At 42.6% G+C, this 20,612-nt stretch overlaps 2 protein-coding genes across 16 annotated transcripts in view; one reads left to right on the top strand and one right to left on the bottom strand.

The window, feature by feature from the left end:
• BEND7 (BEN domain containing 7) overlaps nt 1-6,006 on the bottom strand; it is an 88,516-nt gene extending 82,510 nt beyond the window's left edge. For 8 of the 10 annotated variants that reach the window (XM_027592090.2, XM_027592088.2, XM_027592089.2 and 5 more), the window contains exons 1-2: nt 5,511-6,006; nt 3,162-3,245 (exon numbers count right to left, since the gene is read on the bottom strand). In XM_027592090.2, coding sequence (XP_027447891.2) covers nt 3,162-3,245; nt 5,511-5,571 — 145 coding nt within the window. In that variant the 5' untranslated portion in view covers nt 5,572-6,006. The remainder of the gene's footprint in view (nt 1-3,161; nt 3,246-5,510) is intronic. The other 2 variants (XM_035729128.1, XM_027592091.2) reach the window with 2 other exon arrangements.
• Nucleotides 5,685-20,612, top strand: part of PRPF18 (pre-mRNA processing factor 18) — a 103,851-nt gene continuing 88,923 nt past the window's right edge. For 4 of the 6 annotated variants that reach the window (XM_027592109.2, XM_027592108.2, XM_027592107.2 and 1 more), the window contains exons 1-2: nt 5,685-5,710; nt 16,740-16,826. The gene's annotated coding sequence lies outside the window, so the exon portion shown is untranslated. Of the gene's footprint in view, nt 5,711-16,739; nt 16,827-20,612 lie in introns of those variants that run through there. The other 2 variants (XM_035729130.1, XM_027592110.2) reach the window with 1 other exon arrangement.

The raw sequence follows: 20,612 nt of genomic DNA, 5'->3' as shown, positions 1-20,612 counted from the left end.
CTAGTGGTTCCTATTTGTCAGTTAATTATCGTTCACACAGAGGGGCGAGCAGTGGGGTGTTTCCAGCACAGGCGATGTGCACTGGGATCCCAGCTATGGCACTTGCTACTTGAGAGGCCCTGGCAGGCTACCAAACATCCAAGTCTCATGTACAAAATGGGGATGATAATGACTTACAGATTTGCCCCGAGAGGTAAATGAGATAATTCATGTGAGGTGCTCCAGTCAACACCGTGCACGCAGAGAGTGCCCAACGACTGGAGCTGTATGATTATTGAATGTTGCTCCTTAATTGTGTTCTGAACTTGTCCCATCTCCCCAACTGGACTTAATCTTTGAGAACAAGGTCTCTGTCCTTTCCATTTCTTTGGTTACCCCAACCCCACTCCCATTCCAGAAAAGCGCTGAGTGCATAGTCTTTTCTCAGAAAACATCTGTTAAATTGATTAAAACAAATTTTTGTTTTTCTCCAAACAGGGCTCAAATTTTTATGGTAGCCCGTCATAGCCAGCCTGACAATGTCAATGTCCACAGGGCAAAGTAACCTCCTCTGGCCCTATTATCACCTTAAAAATGTGTGAGTAACTCCCAAAGCACTCAGCCAAGCCATTCACACTATTGGGCTATCCTACCATGTTGGATGTGCTACATTAGTCAACAACCTAAAAATATTCCAGAGAAATAGATTTCATGTGGAAACTCTGCCAAAACCCAGAGCACTCACTCTCTTTTCCCGAGACATGAACTTTAATCTTATAGGTGCAGATAATATTAAAAATAATACATATGTCTGAACACAGAAAATCTTATACAACACCCTAGGGGCCATGTTTTAGGACTTAGATTATAGTTGAAACAGTTCTTCTGGCGTTTTGCTAACAAACTCCCTTGGATGTCATAAACCTCACACTGAATTCTACACCCGAGCAAGTAACATTATGGATAGATTCTAGCAATTTATAAAACAAACATGCTTTAAATCTATGTTTTGGGAAGAGTACCTATAAACTAAAAAGGCCTGTTTTAGAACATCGTCAACAACCAAATTTTTATTTTGCTATGTTTTCAGTAACTATTCCCAACTGCTCTAGAAATTATGTTAGCATAATCATTTGCTCTTCCAGTTTTTAAAAAAATTGACCTGGAAATCACAAAACACAAATGTTCTCTGGGAATCATATCCCACTTCCCCCAGAATGGGCAAGACTGTTCAGTCTTTGGTCTCTTGATGTCTGAGGCCGTCTTAACCAGCAACTTGAAAAGCTTATCCTGACCCTGGTCTTTGGCTAATGTTCTCTATCTTCCCGGACTCGAGCTGGGAAAACTGAAAGCAGCAGTGTGTGCCCTTCAAGAGTTTGCATTTTACTGAATTCTGAGCACCAGCATCTTCCTGTTCTTCATCCCCCTACTCTGTCGTACCCAGAATTGCCTCACTGTATAGCATCCTTACTGTTTTCCAAATACACAGCAGAACGGGGTGGGGGGAGGAAAAGCCTGCTTTGTTGAAGAATAACTCAACCAAGGACATGATGTTCCATTTTTATGATAAATGTACATTTTCTACTAATAGGCAAATTCCTCATTTCCAATGACTAAGACAAGGGGTACTTAGATACAGAATTCCAACCAATCAAGTTTAGGGAACTGAAACTACAGAATTCCAATTGATTCAGTTTAAGGAACTGAAGAGAATACAATCCAAGAATATTCTCTTTCTGGGTTGTAGCATTTCACTTGGTGATTTACTTTTTGGTTTTTAGTTCTCTTAACCGTAAACAGGTGCTGAGCATAGTTGCCGGCCTCAGTGACAGTCTCTGCTAGGATGCAAAGATCTACGTGCCTTCAGTGGTCACTTATGTAAGAAATGCTGAGCCTTCCCTCCTGTTTCACCTCTATCAAGTATCCGTTTTGATTTCTGAGTCCTTCGCTACCCACCGTTTCTCTCCCTCAAAGCCAAAAAGAGAGATCCTGGTGACAGAGTACTCCACCATCTGGCTTTCACGTTGTTGGGATTTGCAGTACTACACACACTGGGTCTGAGCAGCAACCCTACTTCCTTCAGCCCTCGATACTCCCAGCTGGCAAAGCTGGCCCTTGCTTTTCATCCCTCCTGCCCTTTCTCCCACTTTCTGCTCCCTTGCCGTGCAGCACCCAGCTCTCACCCTACTACTGGGGGTGGGGAGGTGCGCAGGATGGGCAAGGTGGAAGCCACATGCCACCGTTTACTCTCTACTCCTACTTCTCCTACTTTATGGGTACTTCAGTCTTAGTGGCAAAATCGCAAGTTGTTTGATTTTGGGTTCATGGTCTACAAATAACAAACTGCACATGCAAGATCCCTCACGTACGGCATTTGTACCAAAAGCTGCACTTGGAGAGACCGGCAATGCTCCTGACTACCTCCTTATTCATCATGCAGCTACCCTTGTCGGATGGTCTCCCAGATGCTGCTTTTGCTCAGCCCGTCCCTGAGGTGAGCTGGGAATGAGGGAGGGTAAGAGCAAAGCATGGCTAGTCTCTCTGCCCACAGATATCGGGGGGAGATGCACACAAGGCCAGGAAAATGACAGCTCGTACTCTCAAGAGGTGGTTGGGCGGACAATCACACTTTGATTTTCCTTACGCTTTTTGACTGTAGATTTAATTTAATTTTGTCATGGCAGGATTAGCAACCAGGCCACAGAGGTGAAGGGACATTGTAATAAGACAGCATATTAATCCTCTGTCCCACCCAAGGCAGAAGCAAAACCAAACAAATAGCAGCTTCCTGGAAATTGAATTTCTGTTATCCAGATGTCAAAGATGTAATACCCCAATTACACAGACTATTGCTAGTGAAGCATGCCAGCGAATATGCAATGTAAATGGGGTGAGCACAGAGCGACAAACCTGCACTGTCAGCAGCTGGCTCTGGGAGTGAGTGATAATTAGTACTGTGTGTAGACACTAATAAACATTTATGTCTGAAATTACAACTTTTAGCAATGTTAATAAGGGATATATTGGCAATCTGTAAAATAAAAGGTCTTGAAAAGAATGTCATACATTAAGCAATGGCAGACATTTCCCGTTCTGGCACAATCTTTTTTTTTTTTCCCCTTCCCCCTAATTGCAAATGGCCACACTGTTTTGCTGAGAAATTAATTGACATAGGAACCTACCTAAATAAATGGGTTGGGTCTCTTTGGCCTCCCCATTAACATCGTTGCTGAATTCTGAGATCTTATATACCTCATGGTGATAATCTGGGATGAGAAAACAACCAAAAATTAAAATTCTAATGACCTGCAAGTTATGAATAAACAATAAAAACTAGACTCTCATTATATATAAGATGTAGAATCTATAAATTATAAATATAATTTCCAATAACTCGATTAACCACCGAATTTGTAGTCACTAATAATCCCTAAAACTTTGCTTACTCTGAAGAAGTACACAAACTTGAAATATTACTTTGACTTTAGAAAACAGCTTTGCTGATCACATGGTTTTCACAGTAAATTTGGCCCAGAGATGCCAATTACTAGGCCTTTTTGCTTTCAAATGACAAGTATGTTTATAAGGGAAAGAAAAACCTTGCCCAATCATAGGCCAGCGGGTGATTCCAAAATTATCTCCCCAACTCATTTCCATGAGTACCGTATATCAATAGCATGCTTTAGGGCAACCCAACACTCAGTTTTCTCAGTTTACCCAGCAAAATCCCAGCCTCTAAGCAGCTTACCGGAAAGCACACACGAAAAATACTGATTTGTTATTTCAAATATAGTCTAGTCTAGATAAGAAAGCAAGATTCTTGTCTTTCACACAATCTTTTGCATTCAGCTACTGCACTCTAATATACGACAGTTTATTTGCGAAAAATGCACCTGCAGAGCAGAGAGAATAATCAGACCCATAATTTAAAGAAAAGGAAAATGAAAAACTTGCTATGTCAGTCAAACTTTTTAAAAATACAGTACTTTATGAGCCTCCTTATTCTCTACGGAGGCTGCTGGGCTTGCCAATGGTCTAGTTCTAAAAAGTAGGATCGTCTAGGTAAGAAAATAGAGGTTCCTTCTTAACAGCCATTCCCTTTTTTGTGGCAGGAGACCTGACAGGACAAGGTCTACAAAACTACTCTCACTTTTCAGATAAAGTAGTTAAGTTCCCTGAGGTCATAAATAAGAAAGCAGCCTACATTCCTGAATGAATCAATAGACCAACAGGCCAGTCACATATGGAAGATTTTTAAAGTACAAATGACTGAGTAATCCACACAGAGAAAGAGGGAAGAGCCATATATTTTGAATACGGAAAACTATTTCAGGCCTCTTTCATTAAACAGCCTCCAAACTAAATCAGGGGAAACAGATATGCGCAGATCTTCAAAATGTCTATAGTCAAACCATTTTCAGGCTAGCCAAAAGCAGGCTTTATGGAATCTACATCATAGTTAGCTCAGCTTAGTTTGAAAAGCTCTATTACTTGGAATCCCCCTCTAATTTTCATCACCTCACATGTGACTTCCCCAGGTTGTTCAAACAATCGCCTTGCTCTCTGATGCCAGTGCTAGATAAAACAGAAGAGAAGGGACAGGTTCTGTGGTTTGGTTTTGACCTCAAGTTGACTCAAAGAAGATATTTAAACAAGGTGATTCCAAACTCAGTATCAGGACTTGTGACATTAGGACGAAAAAAGTCACCTGCCTCTCATTTAAGGTGACACAATGCATTTTAAGGCATATTTTAATGTCTGCTCTTAAGTTCTCATCGTCTCTGACAAAGTCCAGTAAGGAAAATAAAGCCTCTGACAAGTAACTGAACACAGGCAAGGCGATTCAACTTTCCCCTCCCCTGATAAAATAGACCCAAGCCAGAAAACCGCGGTGTACACCTGTTAAATCGTCAGGAACCGGCTGGATTTTTTTTTTTTTTAAATAGGGATACTTTTCTGACCGATAAGGGATCTATTCCAAAATACCTTTCCAACCCAAATAACGTCTCTAGAAAAGATGCCGGAGGTCAACAATTCTCATTTGGCCTCGTCCACCTAATGAGCTTCTTTCTGGTTCTTAAAAGAACCACCACCTTTTTTGCTACTGTTTGGGGGGGGGGAAAAAAGCAAACCCACAACCATTGGTCGGGGATCCGTGTGTGCACGGCCTGACGGAGAGGCAGTTCTCCCCCAACCCCCAACCTAGCCACAGGAGTGGAATACCAAAGAAGGCTCTCGGCTCCCCAAGTGTCATTGTTTGCTAATTTCCTGATGTGCCTTCCGACTTGTTTACGCTGAATAACATCCTGCCTCCCCCCCGCACAACTTTCCCCGCCGCGCGGCGTGTGCGGCCGCGGCCCCCGCGGGAGGAGATTCGGGGGTCCCGGAAGCCCGGACCCCCGGCGTGGGACGCGCGGCCGCGGCGCGGGGCGAGGGGCGGCGGGCCGGGCGCGGGGATGTTTACGCGGCGCCAAGTCCTCCCTCCGCCGCCCGCACGCCCCCCGCCCGGCCCGGCGCGGCCCGCCGCTTACCTCGGCTCACCAGTTTGAAGCTCTGGGATTTCCTGCTCCTTTTCCTCTCGGAGAACTCCATGGTGCTGGCAGGAGGCAGGGGCTGCGGCCAGGGGGCGGCCGGCGGGCGGAGGGAGCGGCGGCCGAGGCGGCGGCGGCGGCGGCGGTGGCGGCGGCAGCGCTGGCTCCTGCCACCCGGCAGCGGGAGCACCAGGACCAAGGTCCGTGTCTTGAATCCGCAGGGGGAGGCAAAGGCAAGGGAAAAACCACCTCGAGCCCACTCGGGGGCTGCGGCTCGCGGGGTCGGCAGGAGGCGCTTTCCCGGGAGAAGTTGCCCCCGCCTCGCCGCCGCCGCCCGGTCCCCTCAGCACGCCCCCCGACCCCTTCTCATTCCCGGTCTCTGTGCCACACGCAGCCGGAGCCGAACTTTCCGTTGGGGAGCGAGTTGGGGGCGGGGAGGGCGCGGCGCGGCGGGCCGGGTGCTGCCGGCGCCCTGCGCGCTGGCCGCGGGCCGGCCTGGGCGCTGCTCCGGACGCGGCGGCGGCGGCGGCGGCGGCGGCGAGCGCGGCCCCGGGGACGCGGCGGGCGGGCCGAGGGCGGCGGCGGCGGGGTGCGAGCCGGGTCGGGGCGCTGACCGCCCCCGCGGGAGGAGGGGCGCCGGGGAGGAGGCGGCGCCGCCGGGACCCCGGGGCCACCTGCTGGCGGAGCGCGGCCGCCGCCATCCCCGGGGGCCCGGACCGCCGCCACCCACCGGCCTGGACGCGCGGCGCCCTGAGGAGGAGCCGGAGGCCGCGGCGCAGCGCCCTCGGCCGGGCCAGCCGGCCTTCCCGCGGGGACTGCGGGCCCGGCCGGACGCGGGGGTCGGGGGGTCGGGGCGCTGCTGCTCGGGGCCCGGCTCTCCGCCCCGAGCTCGCCAGCCTGTCGCCGCCGCTCCCCGGGGCCGAGCTCGTTATACGTAGTGTTGGGTGTCGGGGATCCCCCGGCCAGCCCACTCCTTGCCTTGAGATCCAGGATGTCGGAGGGCCACACTCACGGGCTTATGCAAGTTTTAGGAAACACACACACACACACACACACACAACTTACCCCATGCAAGTTTTAGGAAACACACACACACACACACACAACTTACCCCATGCAAGTTTTAGGAAACACACACACACAACTTACCCCTATGCAAGTTTTAGGAAACAAACACACACACACACAACTTACCCCATGCAAGTTTTAGGAAACACACACACACACACAACTTACCCCTATGCAAGTTTTAGGAAACACACACACACACACACACACACACACACACACAACTTACCCCATGCAAGTTTTAGGAAACACACACACACAACTTACCCCTATGCAAGTTTTAGGAAACACACACACACACACACACAACTTACCCCTATGCAAGTTTTAGGAAACACACACACACACACACACACACACAACTTACCCCTATGCAAGTTTTAGGAAACACACACACACACACACACACACACACACACAACTTACCCTTCTGCGCTCTGCAAGGAAACTAAGAGATTTGAGAATTTACTGGTGAGAAGAGTACAGAAAAGAGTGAGCTTCAATTCTTTACCTCAATACAAAGAGGGTTGTAGGAAGACCTGGAGTTATACTCAAGGAGACAACTTGGAATGTGGGGCCTGGAGAGGGTGGAAGGAGTGAGGGGTCCCGTGTCAGTGGGTGCTCGATGACAGTTCTGCTGACTCTTAGGGAAGAAATGGCGAAGGCAGGTGCGGGGGACTCTGCCACTTGGTGTAATAGTGCCAAAATAATTGACAGCAACAGGATGCTTTTATTACTTTTATATAATGTTCTTCTCTGGGGAGCTAGGAGCACGCCGTTTCCTTCTCACAACCTCTTTAGGGTGGGAATGGAAGAGAATTTTACACCGCCTGGGAACGGCAGTACTGGACTATGATCGGACATGCTTGAAAGTACCTCACCAAACTGACCGTTCCTAGACCTAAATACAAAGAGAGCAAAGAGGTGGACAACCCATTCAGCACGGTAGCAAACTCAGGTGGCCCCCAAAAGAGTGACGAGGAATAAGGGAAAAGGGTATGTTGGTAAATGTGATACATTTGACCATGGGTCACCCTCGGAGGAGGAGAGAGCCACTCTGTTTCCCTGTGATACACAGAATAGGACAATTTAGGAAGGGGGAAGTTGGAGGCAGCTAGCATACACACACACCAGGAAACAAAACCGAGGAACAAGGTAATCAAATAGTGGAAGCAGGACCTGGTATGCTTTCTGAGGTCTTAGGGGGTAGGCGGCAAGTGAGGAGGCTGGTTATACCTGGCCAGGTGTGAGGAGAAATGTCCATTCACTTCCCTGAAGCAAACCTTAACCAAGAGGGTCTTAACCTTTTTTGGGTCACTGTTTCCGTGGAGATTATGCTCAAAGCTCAGGGTCACTTTCCCAGAAAATATGTGTAGGACACACAAAATTTTGTATCGTTTTCTTGGAGTCACTTAGACCCCTTGGAGCTCTAAATGGCAAAAGAGACTAAAGTGATAAAAAGGGATTTAATCCACTATGTTATTTGGTTCTCTTCCATCCCTCCCCCTTTCTTTCTTAAAAACCAGGCAGTAAACATCTGATGATGTCTTGAACGTTTCTAAAGAAACAAGCATACTATTTTATTCCCTAGGCTGGGACCCTTTCTTTTTTGTGACGTTTCCTTAAATGCTATCCCCAAAGCCACAAGGTTATGCACTATACTGGTTGAGGAACATTTAGGATCCTTCCTGCCTTGGAGCATAAAATGAGATTTTATTATGCTTAAACTCTGGTGAAATCATTGAAGGCGTCACACCAAGAAGCAAATCCCTAGGGGAGAGATGAACAATTTTGCTTTTTCAGTTAGAATAGAAATAGGAGTTCCACATACTGAAGAAAATATTTTTTATATAATAAAGAATGAAATATTGTGAAGTAACAATGTTTTTAGATACTAATAATTTTCCTCAACCCTTTTACCTGGCTGAAACGTAGATGGTCTGTGAGTGAGTTGGTCTGCAGAGGCCATAGGTCAGACCTGTCCTATTAACACATAGAGAAAATCAACAAATATTTTTTATTTTTCACATTGCACAAATCACTATGTCTTTATTTTTTTATTTTTCATATGTGTAGAACATCTTTTTTTTTAAGATTTTATTTATTTGACAGAGAGAGAGCGAGCGAGCACACAAGCAGGGGGAGCAGCAGAGGGAGAGGGAGAAGCAGGCTCCCCGCTGAGCAGAGAGCCCGATGCGGGGCTCGATCCCAGGACCCTGGGATCATGACCTGAGCCAAAGGCAGACGCTTAACTGACTGAGCCACCCAGATGCCCCTCACTATGTCTTTATATAACAAAAAGTATGTATTCATAAATAGCCTTAGGTGAAGATTAATTATGGTATTTAATAAAAAAGATTGCTTTAAGCAGTGGGTGTCTGTATTTGTTGCTTGAGCTGCCATAACAAAATACATACAGTAGACTGGGTGGTTTAAACAATTGAAATTTATTTTCTCCCAGTTCCGAAGACTAGAAGTCCCAGATGAAGGTCTGGCAGGCTCAGTTCCTGGTGAGAGCTCTCTTTCTGGTTTGTAGATGGCTCCCTTTTCACGGTGTCCTCACATCACAGAGACAAAGAGAGTTCTGATCTTTTCCTCTTCTTTAAGGACACTAATCCCATCGTCAGCACCGCATCCTCATGACCTCATCTACATCTAATTACCTCCCCAAACCCCCACCTCTAAATACCATCATATTGGGGGTTAGGGCTTCAACATATGAATTTGGGAGAACACAATTCAGCTCATAGCAGTATCATTTTTGGTGAATTGAATGTAGCTTTTGTGTTGGGATATCCTGGAAACTTATGTGGGAGATCTCTTAAGGTCATTTCTTTGCCTCAGCAGTATAAAGCCCTGAAAAGTTTTAGAACTACAGGTTTACATATTATTAAAATTCAGGGAAAACTGGTTAAATATTCTGTGACTTCATGGGGCAAATATCCTACACCATTCTAAAACTCAGTTGATTATAAAGATTCATCATAGATTTTAAATGTTGACAAAGACAGGTAATTTGGCCAGAAAACATTTAAGCAATCTTCACCCTAATTCTTAAAACTCTTTTGAAAATTCTGTCTTGAGAGAAAGAGCATTATGAAAATTTCCATCTTTATTTAGCTCTCTGGTGTCCAATAGAAATATAATGCAAGCCATATATAGAATTGAAAGTTTTCTATTAGCCACATTAAAAAAACTAAAAATAAACCAGTTAAATTCATTGTAATATACCTTATTTAACCCAGTGTATTAAAAATGTTATCATTTTGACATGTAATCAATATAAAAATATTAGTAAGATATGTTGTGTTCTTTTTTGTATGAAATTTTGAAAATGGTGTGTATATTATGCTTAGAGGACAGATCAATTCAGATTAGCCAAATTGCAAGTGCTCAGTAGCCACATATGGCTAGTGGCTACCACACTGGACAGCTCTGATTTAGAGGAACTATATGATTTGAACCGTGCTATTTATGTATAAAGAGAGATGATTGCAACCTTGTTTGTTTTATTAATAACTCTCAAAAAGGAGATGAGCAGGATGGTACTATTGGGCTTGAAACTTTATAAATCTTTGATTAGAGTCTCTGGAATTGAGTACCCTGTCCTAGGTAGATTCTAGAATCCTTCAGGAAGATTTAACATTAGGATAAACATTAACTTTTCAGTTGAATGATAATTGCCCATCAGAAGGGTCATGGAAAGAATGGGCAGCTCTACTTTAGTACCAATTATCAATTTATCAATTTGTTGCTGGCCTAACTCAAGGTTCCTCTTTCATTTACTTTATGGGTTTTAGTTATTGTATTTTAAAAGAATGGAAGTACTATATCTAAGAGATTACTTAAGTGAAAATGGTATCTTGGACTGCTCCACAAATATTACCTTATATTGACATAGGACTTCTCTTATAGGAGTGCAAAGATATTTATACATTATCTAATTCTCTTAGTTGCTGTATGAGGTTGGTAAGATATTACCAGTCCAATTTTGCAAATGAGGAGAATCCAAAACTTTTTTAAGTGAAACTTGGGAATGGTATACTGGTTTTCTGATGATTTTAAATGTGATGCATTAGCCTTGCTACATTTCTGTCATTTCTTTAAAATAAATATTTAATGTTCTTTTTTTATTAAGATCTAACTTATATATGGTAAAGAATATAAATCTGACATGTACACTTCAATTCCTTTTACTTAGGTATACATCCATGTAAATTCCCTACCCCCAGATTAAGATATAAAACATTTCCAGCCCACCAGCAGGCTCCCCTGTGGTTCCCCCCCACAGAGCCCCCCAGGGAAACCACCGTTCTAACTTCTGTCACCATACCTCAATATGTGCCTGTTCTTGAACTTCATATAAATGGAATCATAGCGTATGCTGTTTTGTGTCAGGCTTCTTTTGGTCAGTGTTCTGTGTGCGAGATTCATTCATGTTGGGTATAGATTCATTCATCATGGGTATATTCATTCATGTTGGGTATATACAGTTCACTCTTTTCCATTGTGATGTGTTATTTCATCATCTAAATCTACGACAGTTTTTTTTTAAATCTATTGTTGATGGATATTCTTGTACATACGCTTTTTTTCTATTTTAATTGAGTATATTAATGTACCATGTTACATTTGCTTCAGGTGTACAGTGTAATGATTTAACAATTCTATACATTACTCAGCGCTCATCAAGATAAGTGTGCTCTTAATCCCCTTCTATCTGTTTCATCCATCCCCACCCCCCCACCTCTCCTCAGGCAACCACCAGTTTGTTTTCTGTTTTGAAGAGTCTGTTCTTTTGTCTTTTTTTTTTTCTGTTTGTTTGGTTTGTTTTTTAAATTCCACATGTGAGTGAAATCATATGCTATTTGTCTTTCTCTGACTTATTTCACGCAGCGTTATACACTCTAGGTCCATGCATGTTGTACGTGGCAAGGTATCTCTTTTTTATGGCTGAGTAATATGCCATGGTATATCTATACCACATCTTCTTTATCCTTTCATCTATGGATGGACACTTGGGTTGCTTCCATATCTTGGCTATTGTAAATAATGCTGCGATAAACATTGGAGTGCATATGTCTTTTCAAATTAATATTTTCATTTTCTTTCGATGAATAACCAGTAGTGGAATTACTGCATCATATGGTAATTCTATTTTCCATTTTTTGAGGCACCTCCATACTGTTTTCCATACTGCACCAATTTGCATTGACACCAACAGTGCACGGGGGTTCCTTTTTTTCCACATCCTCACCAACACTTGTTGTTTCTCATGTTTTTGATTTCAGCCCTTCTGACAGGTGTGAGGTGGTATCTCATTGTGATTTTGATTTGCATTTCCCTGACCATCTTTTCATGTGTCTGTTGGTTATCTGGATGTCTTCTTTGCAAGAATGTCTATTCAGTTCCTCCGCCCATTTTTAAATTGGATTATTTGGGTTTTTGGTGTTGAGTTGTATACTTTATGTATTCTGGATATTAATCCCTTATTGGATGTATCATTTGCAGATATTTTCTCCCATTCAGTAGGTTGCTTTTTCATTTTGTAGATGGTTTCCTTTGCTGTGCAAAAGATTTTTGTCTTAGTATGGTACCAATAGTTTAATTTTGTTTTTGTTTTCCTTGCCTGAGGAGCTATATCTAGAAAAATGTTGCTAAGGCCAATGGCAGAAAGATTACTGCTTATGTTTTCTTCTGAGTTTATGGTCTCAGGTCTTACATTTAGGTCTTTAATCCATTTTGAGTTTATTTTGTGGATGGTGTGGAAAAGTGGTCCAGTTTCATTCTTTTGTATGTAGCTGTCCAGTTTTCCCAACACCATTTGTTGAAGAGACTTTTCCTTATTGTATATTTTTGCCTCCTTTGTCAGATTAATTGACCATCTAAGTGTGGGTTTATTTCTGGGCTTTCTATTCTGTTCTATTGATCTATGTGTTTATTTTTAGGCCAGTATCATACTGTTTTGATTACTATAGCTTTGTGTAGTATATCTTGAAGTCTGGGACTGTGATACCTCCAGCTTTGTCCTTAAGATTGCTTTGGCTATTTGGAATCTTTTGTGGTTCCATATAAATTTTAGCATTATCTCTTCTAGTTCTGTGAAACTGCTATTGGTATTTTGATAGGGATTGCACTGAATCTGTAGATTGCTTTTGGTTAAATGGACATTTTAACAATATTAATTCTTCCAATCCATAAACGTGGAATATCTTTCCATTTATTTGTGTCGACTTTAGTTTCTTTCATCAGTGTTCTGTAGTTTTCAGAGTATAGGTCTTGGTTAACCCTCCTTGGTTAAGTTTATTCCCAGGCATTTTATTCTTTCTGATGTAATTGTAAATGGAATTATTTTCTTAATTTCTTTTCTGCTACTTTGTTATTAGTGTATAGAAACACAACATATTTTTATATTTATTTTTTAAAAATTTTTTTATTGTTATGTTAATCACCATACATTACATCATTAATTCTTGATGTAGTGTTCCATGATTCATTGTTTGTGCATAACACCTCTCACTCTCGCTCTCTCTCTCAAAAAATAAATAAAATGAAGGATGTTAAGAACATCTTCTTTTAAACTTGAAGCAGAATGTGCCCTCTTTAATACCCATCACCAGACCTACCCAGAACCCCACCCTCCTCCACTCTAGAACCCTCAGTTTGTTTTTCAGAGTCTATTGTCTCTCATGGTTCGTCTCCCCCTCTGACTTACTCCCCTTCATTCTTCCCCTCCTGCTATCTTCTTCTTTTTCTTTTTTCTTAACATGTGTAACACAACATATTTTTGTATATTGGTTTTGTATCCTGCAACTTTATTGAATTTTTGATGAATTCTGTAAGTTCTATAACTATTTTTGATAGTTTTTTGGTGGGGTCTTCAGGGTTTTATATGTACAGTGTCATGTCATCTGCAAATAGTGACAGTTTAACTTCTTCCTTATCAATTCAGATGCCTTTTTATTTCTTTTCCCTATCTAATTGCTGGTTAGGACTATGTTGAATAGACAGTACTATGTTCGGTAAAAGTGAAGGGAATGGACATTCTTGTCTTGTTCTTGATCTTAAACAAAAAGCTTTCAGCTTTTAATGTTGAGTATGATATTAGCTGTGGGTTTTTCACATATGGCCTTTATTATGTTGAGGTATGTTCCCTTGAAACCCACTTTTTTGAGAGTTAGCGTAAATGGATGGTGAATTTTGTCAAATGTTTTTTCCACATCTATTATGATGATTGTATTGTTTTTATCCTTCATTTTCTTAATGTGGTATGTCACATTGATTGACTTGCAGATATTGAACCATCCTTGCATTCCCAGAATAAATTCCACTTGAACATGGTAAATGATCCTTTATTGTATTGTTGAATGTGGTTTGCTAATATTTTGTTGAGGATTTTTGCATCTGTGTTCATCAGGGGTATTGGCCTATAGTTTTCTTTCTTTTTCTTTTTTTGTAGTTTCTTTGTCTGGGTTTTGTTACCAGGGTAATGCTGGCCTTGTAGAATGTATTTGTAAGCTTTCCTTCCTCTCTGTTTTTTGGAATAGTTTGAAGAGAATAGATATTAACTCTTCTGTAAATGTTTGGTTGAATTTACCTGTGAAAACATCTCATCCTGGACTTTTGTTTGTTGGGAGTTTTTTGATTACCAATTCAATTTTGTGACTAGTAATTGGGCTATTCAGATTTTCTATTTCTCCCTGATTCAATTTTGGAATATTTTATTTTCTATGTAGCTTGTGTTTTCATTCTCAATGTTCCTTTTTTTTTTTCCTTAAGATTTATTTATTTATTTGAGAGAGAATGAGCAAGAGGGAACACCAACGTGGGGGCAGAGAGGTGGAGGGAGAGGGAGAAGCAGACTCCACACTGAGCAGGGAGCCTGATGCAGGGCTTGATCCTAGGACCCTGGGATCATGACCTGAGCCGAAGGCAGATGCTTAACCACCTGAGCCACCCAGGCACCCCCATTCTGCGTGTTCTTAACATCCTTCATTTTATTTATTTTTTGAGAGAGAGAGCGAGAGTGAGAGCAAATGTGCATGTGAGCACATGGGAGGTGGGGCAAAGGGAGAGGAAGAGAGAATATCAAGCAGGCTCCATGCTCAGTACGAGCCTGGCGCAGGGCTTGATCTCACGACCCTGAGATCCTGACCTGAGTCAAGATCAAGAGTTGGAGGCTTAACCGACTGAGCCACCCAGGTGCTCAGCATCTTCATTTTCATGACTCTAATTTTGTAAAAGTATTTATGTCATATTTAGAAATTATTTTCTATCTGTATAAACTTTTCTTTTAAACTTGAATTTGTCAGTATATTAGTTTCTTCCTGAAGCTGTTATAAGACATTACCACAAACTTGGTGATTTAAAATGATAGAAATTTGGTCTCTCACATTCTGGATGCCAGAAGTTGGAAATCAGTATTGCTGGGCTATTGTCAAGGTGTTAGCAGGGCTGTGTTCCCTACAGAGGCTCTAGAGGAGAATCTGTTCCTTGTCTTTTTCTGTGCATTTTCTCTTCCAGCTTCTGGAGGCTACTTGCATTCCTTGGCCTGTGGCCACATCATTCCCATCTTTGCCTCTGTCTTCACAACATCTTTTCCTCTGCGTGTGTGAAGTCTCTGTCTGCCCCTCTCTTATGAGGACTCTTATGATCGCATTTAGGGGCCACCCTGATTATCTAGGATCATTCCCTCTCTCCCCTTAACTTAATCACATCTGCAAAGTTGTGAAGCCTGCAAAGCACAGGCTTCAAGGATTATGACATGGATCTTTTGGGGATCCATTATTCAATCTCATAGTCCAATTCACTCCAGAGTAACTAAAACTCAAGGCAAGATGGCAATATTATAGACAAAGTTCTGGCTGGGAGTTGGAAGACTTGAGTGTAACTACTTGTGTAATTTTAACATCTGTGGGCTTCAGTTTCTTTATAGGAATAGTAATATACGCCTTATCAATTCCATACTTGTTTGGTGGTGAAATTCTGCATGTAAAAGGGATTTGAGGGGCACCTGGGTGGCTCAGTCAGTTAAGTGTCTGCCTTCAGCTCAGGTCATGATCATGATCCCAGGACCCTGAAATCAAGTTCCGCATCAGGCTCCTAGCTCGGCGGGGAGCCTTCTTCTCCCTCTGCCTGCCGCTCCCCCTGCTGTGCTTTCTCTCTCTCTCTCTCTGACAAATAAATAAATAAATAAAATCTTAAAAAAAAGGGATTTGAAATATTAAGATTAGGGTCGTGTAGTATTAATCCATGTTATACTTGAGGAGATGCAATTCAATACTTTACTCCTGGATTGCGATTCTCATTTTTGCGGCCTCAGTGGGTCCAGGCTGGGGGGGGAGTTAACGTGGATTCTATCCCAAACATTGGAGACAGTGTAGCATCATAGTTTGGAGTGTCCCTCTGGTATCAGACTTTTTGGGTTTGAAGCCCAGCTTGATTGTTTCCTAGTGGTATGTTCTTGGACTACTTGGGGTCTGAAATAATAGAGTACCCTTCCAGCACTCTATCCAGAGACAATTTAATAAAGAATTGTTAACTAGTAGAAAGGGCTAGCTACTTACAGGAGTAAAAAGTGTGTGCCAACCACTACCTCTTGGCTGAGGAGAGGAGACAATAAAGGAACTAAGGGCCAGGCTGGGAGTCAGTCCTCTTCAGAGAAGCTGTGGGTACCTCAGGAACATGCAGCCTGCTGGTGGGAAAAGACTTTCCAGAAGGTAGGGCCAAAGCTTTGCTGCAGAAGCAGCCAGGGAGGACAGCGTGGCCCAAGGTACAGCTGGGACTCCTCCAAGTGGCCTTCTGGTTTCTCCTGCCGAAGAACAAACATGGAGGGCTGGGGCCTGCAGGGGAGGGTCTTCCTGGGGCTGCAGCCTTGCAGTGTCCCTCTGGTGCCCTCTGTTGACGCAATATTTGGCCGGTCCCAGCTCACAAAACCGGGCAAAGGAGGGTGGGTTTGGAGCTGAGAAACAGTACATTGATAACCGGCAGTTACTTATTCTCTTACGCTTTATGTTCTTTGAGAACCTGCGGATAATAATTGTGTCCTCAGGTAGAACTATTGTAAAAAGTAAATGAATTAATGCATGTGACTGCTTAGACCAGTGGCTAGCATAGTCTGTATCAACTATTCCAACCGATCTTATTTATTCCTCGTTCCAGGTCTGTGTCGGAAGCTGATACAGAGAGAACAATGTGGCACTGCGTCTGCCCTCATGGAGCCTCATCTTTTGCACCTTGGATTACATGGTCAGATCTGAGACACTTCCTAGTTTATATTTTAAGGAATAATACTATCTCAAAGCCTACCCTCAAGAATTTAAAAAACTTCTTCCCATAGGAGAAGAGTTTTTTTTTGATCTAGTTCTTTTTAGCCAAGACATATGCATGCTATTTTTCTGTCTGACTCTGTAAACGGAGAAATCAGTGCCAAATAAGTGACTTCCTTTAACCAATCCTTAACTGCCTGCTGTGGGTCAGACAGTGTTCTAGGCACTGGGAATACAGAAGTGAACAAGACAAAAACATACAATTTCTGTCCTCATGGAGCTTAGATTCTAGGTAAGGGCCAGAGGAGACAGACAAGAAACAAACTAAAAAATAATGTAAATGTGGTAAATACTACGGTGAAAATTAAAACTGAGAGCGGGGATAAACTTGATTCTTCTCAAGTCTCACTACTTCAAAGGGACTGTGTGCGTATGTTTTGGTGCCAGATCCTTGTCCATTCAGTGATTCTGTATCAGTTCTGGAAACCAGAGACCCTAGGATCCCAGGAGAGCCTGTGCTCTCACAGAGGAATTTTGGTTAAATTGGAGTTAGGTTCTCTCTTTTTTTTTAATCTGCATACTATAAACACATGCACTTATTCAGTCAATTCAGATTCATTGTACCCAGTTTCACATATACTCTGTGGGCAATAATGCCCTCTTCCTTAATTCTCTCTTAACTGCCAGATTGTTGGTGACGATGTCTAGGGAGTTTGCTAAACCTAATCTTTTTCACCTGTATGTCTGAATGGTACATCTCCTTAAATCTGACTAGGACCTTTGTGTTAAATTCTTTAAAAAAAAAATTCTTTCTCTCTTAAATATTCATGGGAATGGCTGATCTCCAACCCTATGAAATGAAAGGAGAAGTTTTAGACTAATCTCTTCCATTTAATTCCCCCCTGCAGAGACTTTAGAAGCAGGTCTGAAAATTATAGGAACCACAAATTTAAAAAGTGTTAGTTTGATATGTCTGAAATTAATGCTTTAATTTATTCACCACAGAATGTCTTCACACATCGCTGTTTTGTGTAATTTATACCATATACTGTCTACCCAAGTTAATGTGTGAAGAATGGTTAAATTATGCCTAAAAAGGAATATGAAAACTATCTACAATATGGTGACGGGAAAAGGGTCTAAGTAGGAGTAATGGGGCAAAATTTAAATAAGACAAATTGAAATAGAAGCTTCAGAAAAACTGTCAGGTGTCTAAGATGAGCCTAACTGGAACACGCTCCCCAGAAAAGACTTTAAGACATTCAGAGAAGTCTACTGGGAAAGGGGCAGACAAAGTTCTAGAAAATATTTCTATAGGGAACACGTAATTGTACATGTGGCCTAAAAAATGGACTAGATAATCTAATAAGCTTTTGTGTATCTCATATCTTCAGTTTTCAGTCTTTGGTTAATCATGTTAAAGAAGCTTTGGGATAAAGATCAAATGAACAATTCTAGAGAAAAAGGAGACGTATTTTGTCAATATGATTTCATTTGTTCTTTTCCCCAAAGTGTATAGCATGCTGACAGGACTGTCATTCATTTTTCTTATGGCTAATTTAATGCTGGTAAAGGGTGCCAAACCCACAGCTCGGGAGAATGCAGTCTGCCCTTCACGCCCCCTGACCTTGTGCTCTGTCTCCTTCTCAAGGAGTCTGGGGGAGAGCCGTAAAGGTAGGATGCTCTCTGGGTGGTCTGGTTTGGTTTTGTTTTTGAGATTAATAATACAATACTAGTTAGTGTTTTTAAATGTTAGCCATTTGGAGATTGCATTCATTAATTCACTGAAACTCCTACCTATGTGCAAAACCCTTGCTTCTAGGTTTTAGGCCATGTGGGAAATACAGGCCTCTGGGAAACTGCGCCTGCCTTCAGTGAGTGTACAGTTTGGAAAGCTGCTAAAAGGAGAAAGAGCCGCTGTCTTTACATGGGCCATCACTTCTAAAACACCGAAGGCACACTGGGAAATGGAATTCAAATTAGGGGCTGGGGCGAGGAGATGTGCAGGAAGAGGTCGCTAGGTTGGGTGGGTCTAAGTTTATTTCCCTCCGTGATGTTCAATGGCCTTGTTTTTACTCTTATATTAATCAGGGCTCTCCAGAGAAACAGAATCAATAGGGGACATAGATAAAGACACAGATAGAGAGATTCCTTTGAGGAATTAACCCAGGGGCTAAGGAGTCCCACAGTCTGATTCTGGAAGCTGGAGACCCAGGCAGGACAGTGGTGTAGCTCAGTCCGAGTCTGAAAGCCAAAGAACCAGAGGGGCCGAGGCTGTAACTCTCAGTCCAAGGGCAGGAGAGGACTCAGTCAGTCCCAGCTCAAGCAGGCAGGGAGGAAGCCAAAGGGGCGAATTCCTCCTTCCTCTGCCTTATTGTTTTCTTCAGACCCTCAAGGGTTTGGATAATGCCCACCCACTTGGGGAGGGCGATCTACTTTACCGGGGCCCCTAGTCAAGTGCTCATTTCATTTGGGAACACCTTCACAGGCACACCCAGAAACGACATTTGATTTGAGCGCCTATGTCCCAGTCAGTTTGATGCATAAAAATAACCATCACAGCTCTCAAGTCGTATTTCAGCAAAATAGCCTAAGTTTTGGACTTTGTTAGAGGAGACCTTGCAGGACAGTCTCTTACCTGTTGTCTGAGCCTTCACTTAAACCTTACCCTCTTTCACTCATACCCTGAGTGCCTCTCCTTGATCCGCTGCTGTGTTCTCCGGGCGGGGGCGGGGGGGAGGGGGGCTGGCGGGGGAGGCTTGCTCTGTTTTCATGTGGGCTGAATCACCTCATTGAGCCCAACCTCCTATGAGCCCCCAGTTGTCCCCAGAACTAGTGCAGCCCCAGTCCACTCCGAGGACGGGGTCAACCAAGGGCCTCTCATTGTCTCTGCAGCATCCTGAGTATTTGAATCTTTGCTTAAGAACGTTTGAATGAGATCTGTGTCTTTGCGGGGACATGTAGTTTTTAAAGAAGCAAAGCAAAACAAGTAAACTGGATGTCTGCTATAGAACTTAAGTGATCTGGTACATCTGGTTTCATAAATTGATTATTAGTAATTAATAATCCATGTAAATACGTTATACCATTCTAGTAAATTTTGCTAATTTCATTGAAGTAATTTATAATTACGTTTTAAATAAGATGTAAATGTATTCCGTATTTGCTTTGAAAGTAATGATCAACCCCCGTGAAGCTATAAGACACTAGTTTCAATCTCTGAAGAATTAAGCTGAGACTGCTTTTTCTTTTCTTATGGGGATGAGCAAGTGAGAATAAACCAGATTAGACTGTGTTTATCTCTGAAAGTTTTCACTTTTGGACTCAATCTGTATTAGCGTTTTTTAAGACAAAAACATCATGAGCTTTTGAGCACTTTGGCCGATGCCTACCCTTCACGCCTAAGTTTTCCAGGTGATCATGGTTACATTTTACTGTAGTGTCTTTGATCTCTTTGTCTTCTCAGTTGGGCAATGCAGATTTCCTCTAGATTTTTATATGTTCCTACAAGCAGTTTGCTTTGCAATTCCCATCTCCCTTTCCAGAAACTGAGAGGAGACTTTGAGCTCATCCCTACAAGTTGTGCTGACAAGTAAATTATCACATGGCTACAGCATCATATGCTTTAAGGACAAACTGACTTAGTCTCTAACTCTAGTACACCAATAAAACATTTCTAGCTACTTAAGCATCTTACTACTCCAGACTATATCTGATCCTTTTGTTTTCAGAGACAGCTTTTTTTTTTGATATTATGATGTTTTAG

The sequence above is a fragment of the Zalophus californianus genome, chromosome 9, assembly GCF_009762305.2.
Source record: "Zalophus californianus isolate mZalCal1 chromosome 9, mZalCal1.pri.v2, whole genome shotgun sequence".
Lineage (NCBI taxonomy): Eukaryota > Metazoa > Chordata > Mammalia > Carnivora > Otariidae > Zalophus > Zalophus californianus.
The sequence above is the reverse complement of the archived record's forward strand: the minus strand, read 5'-3'. Positions and strand labels throughout refer to the sequence as shown.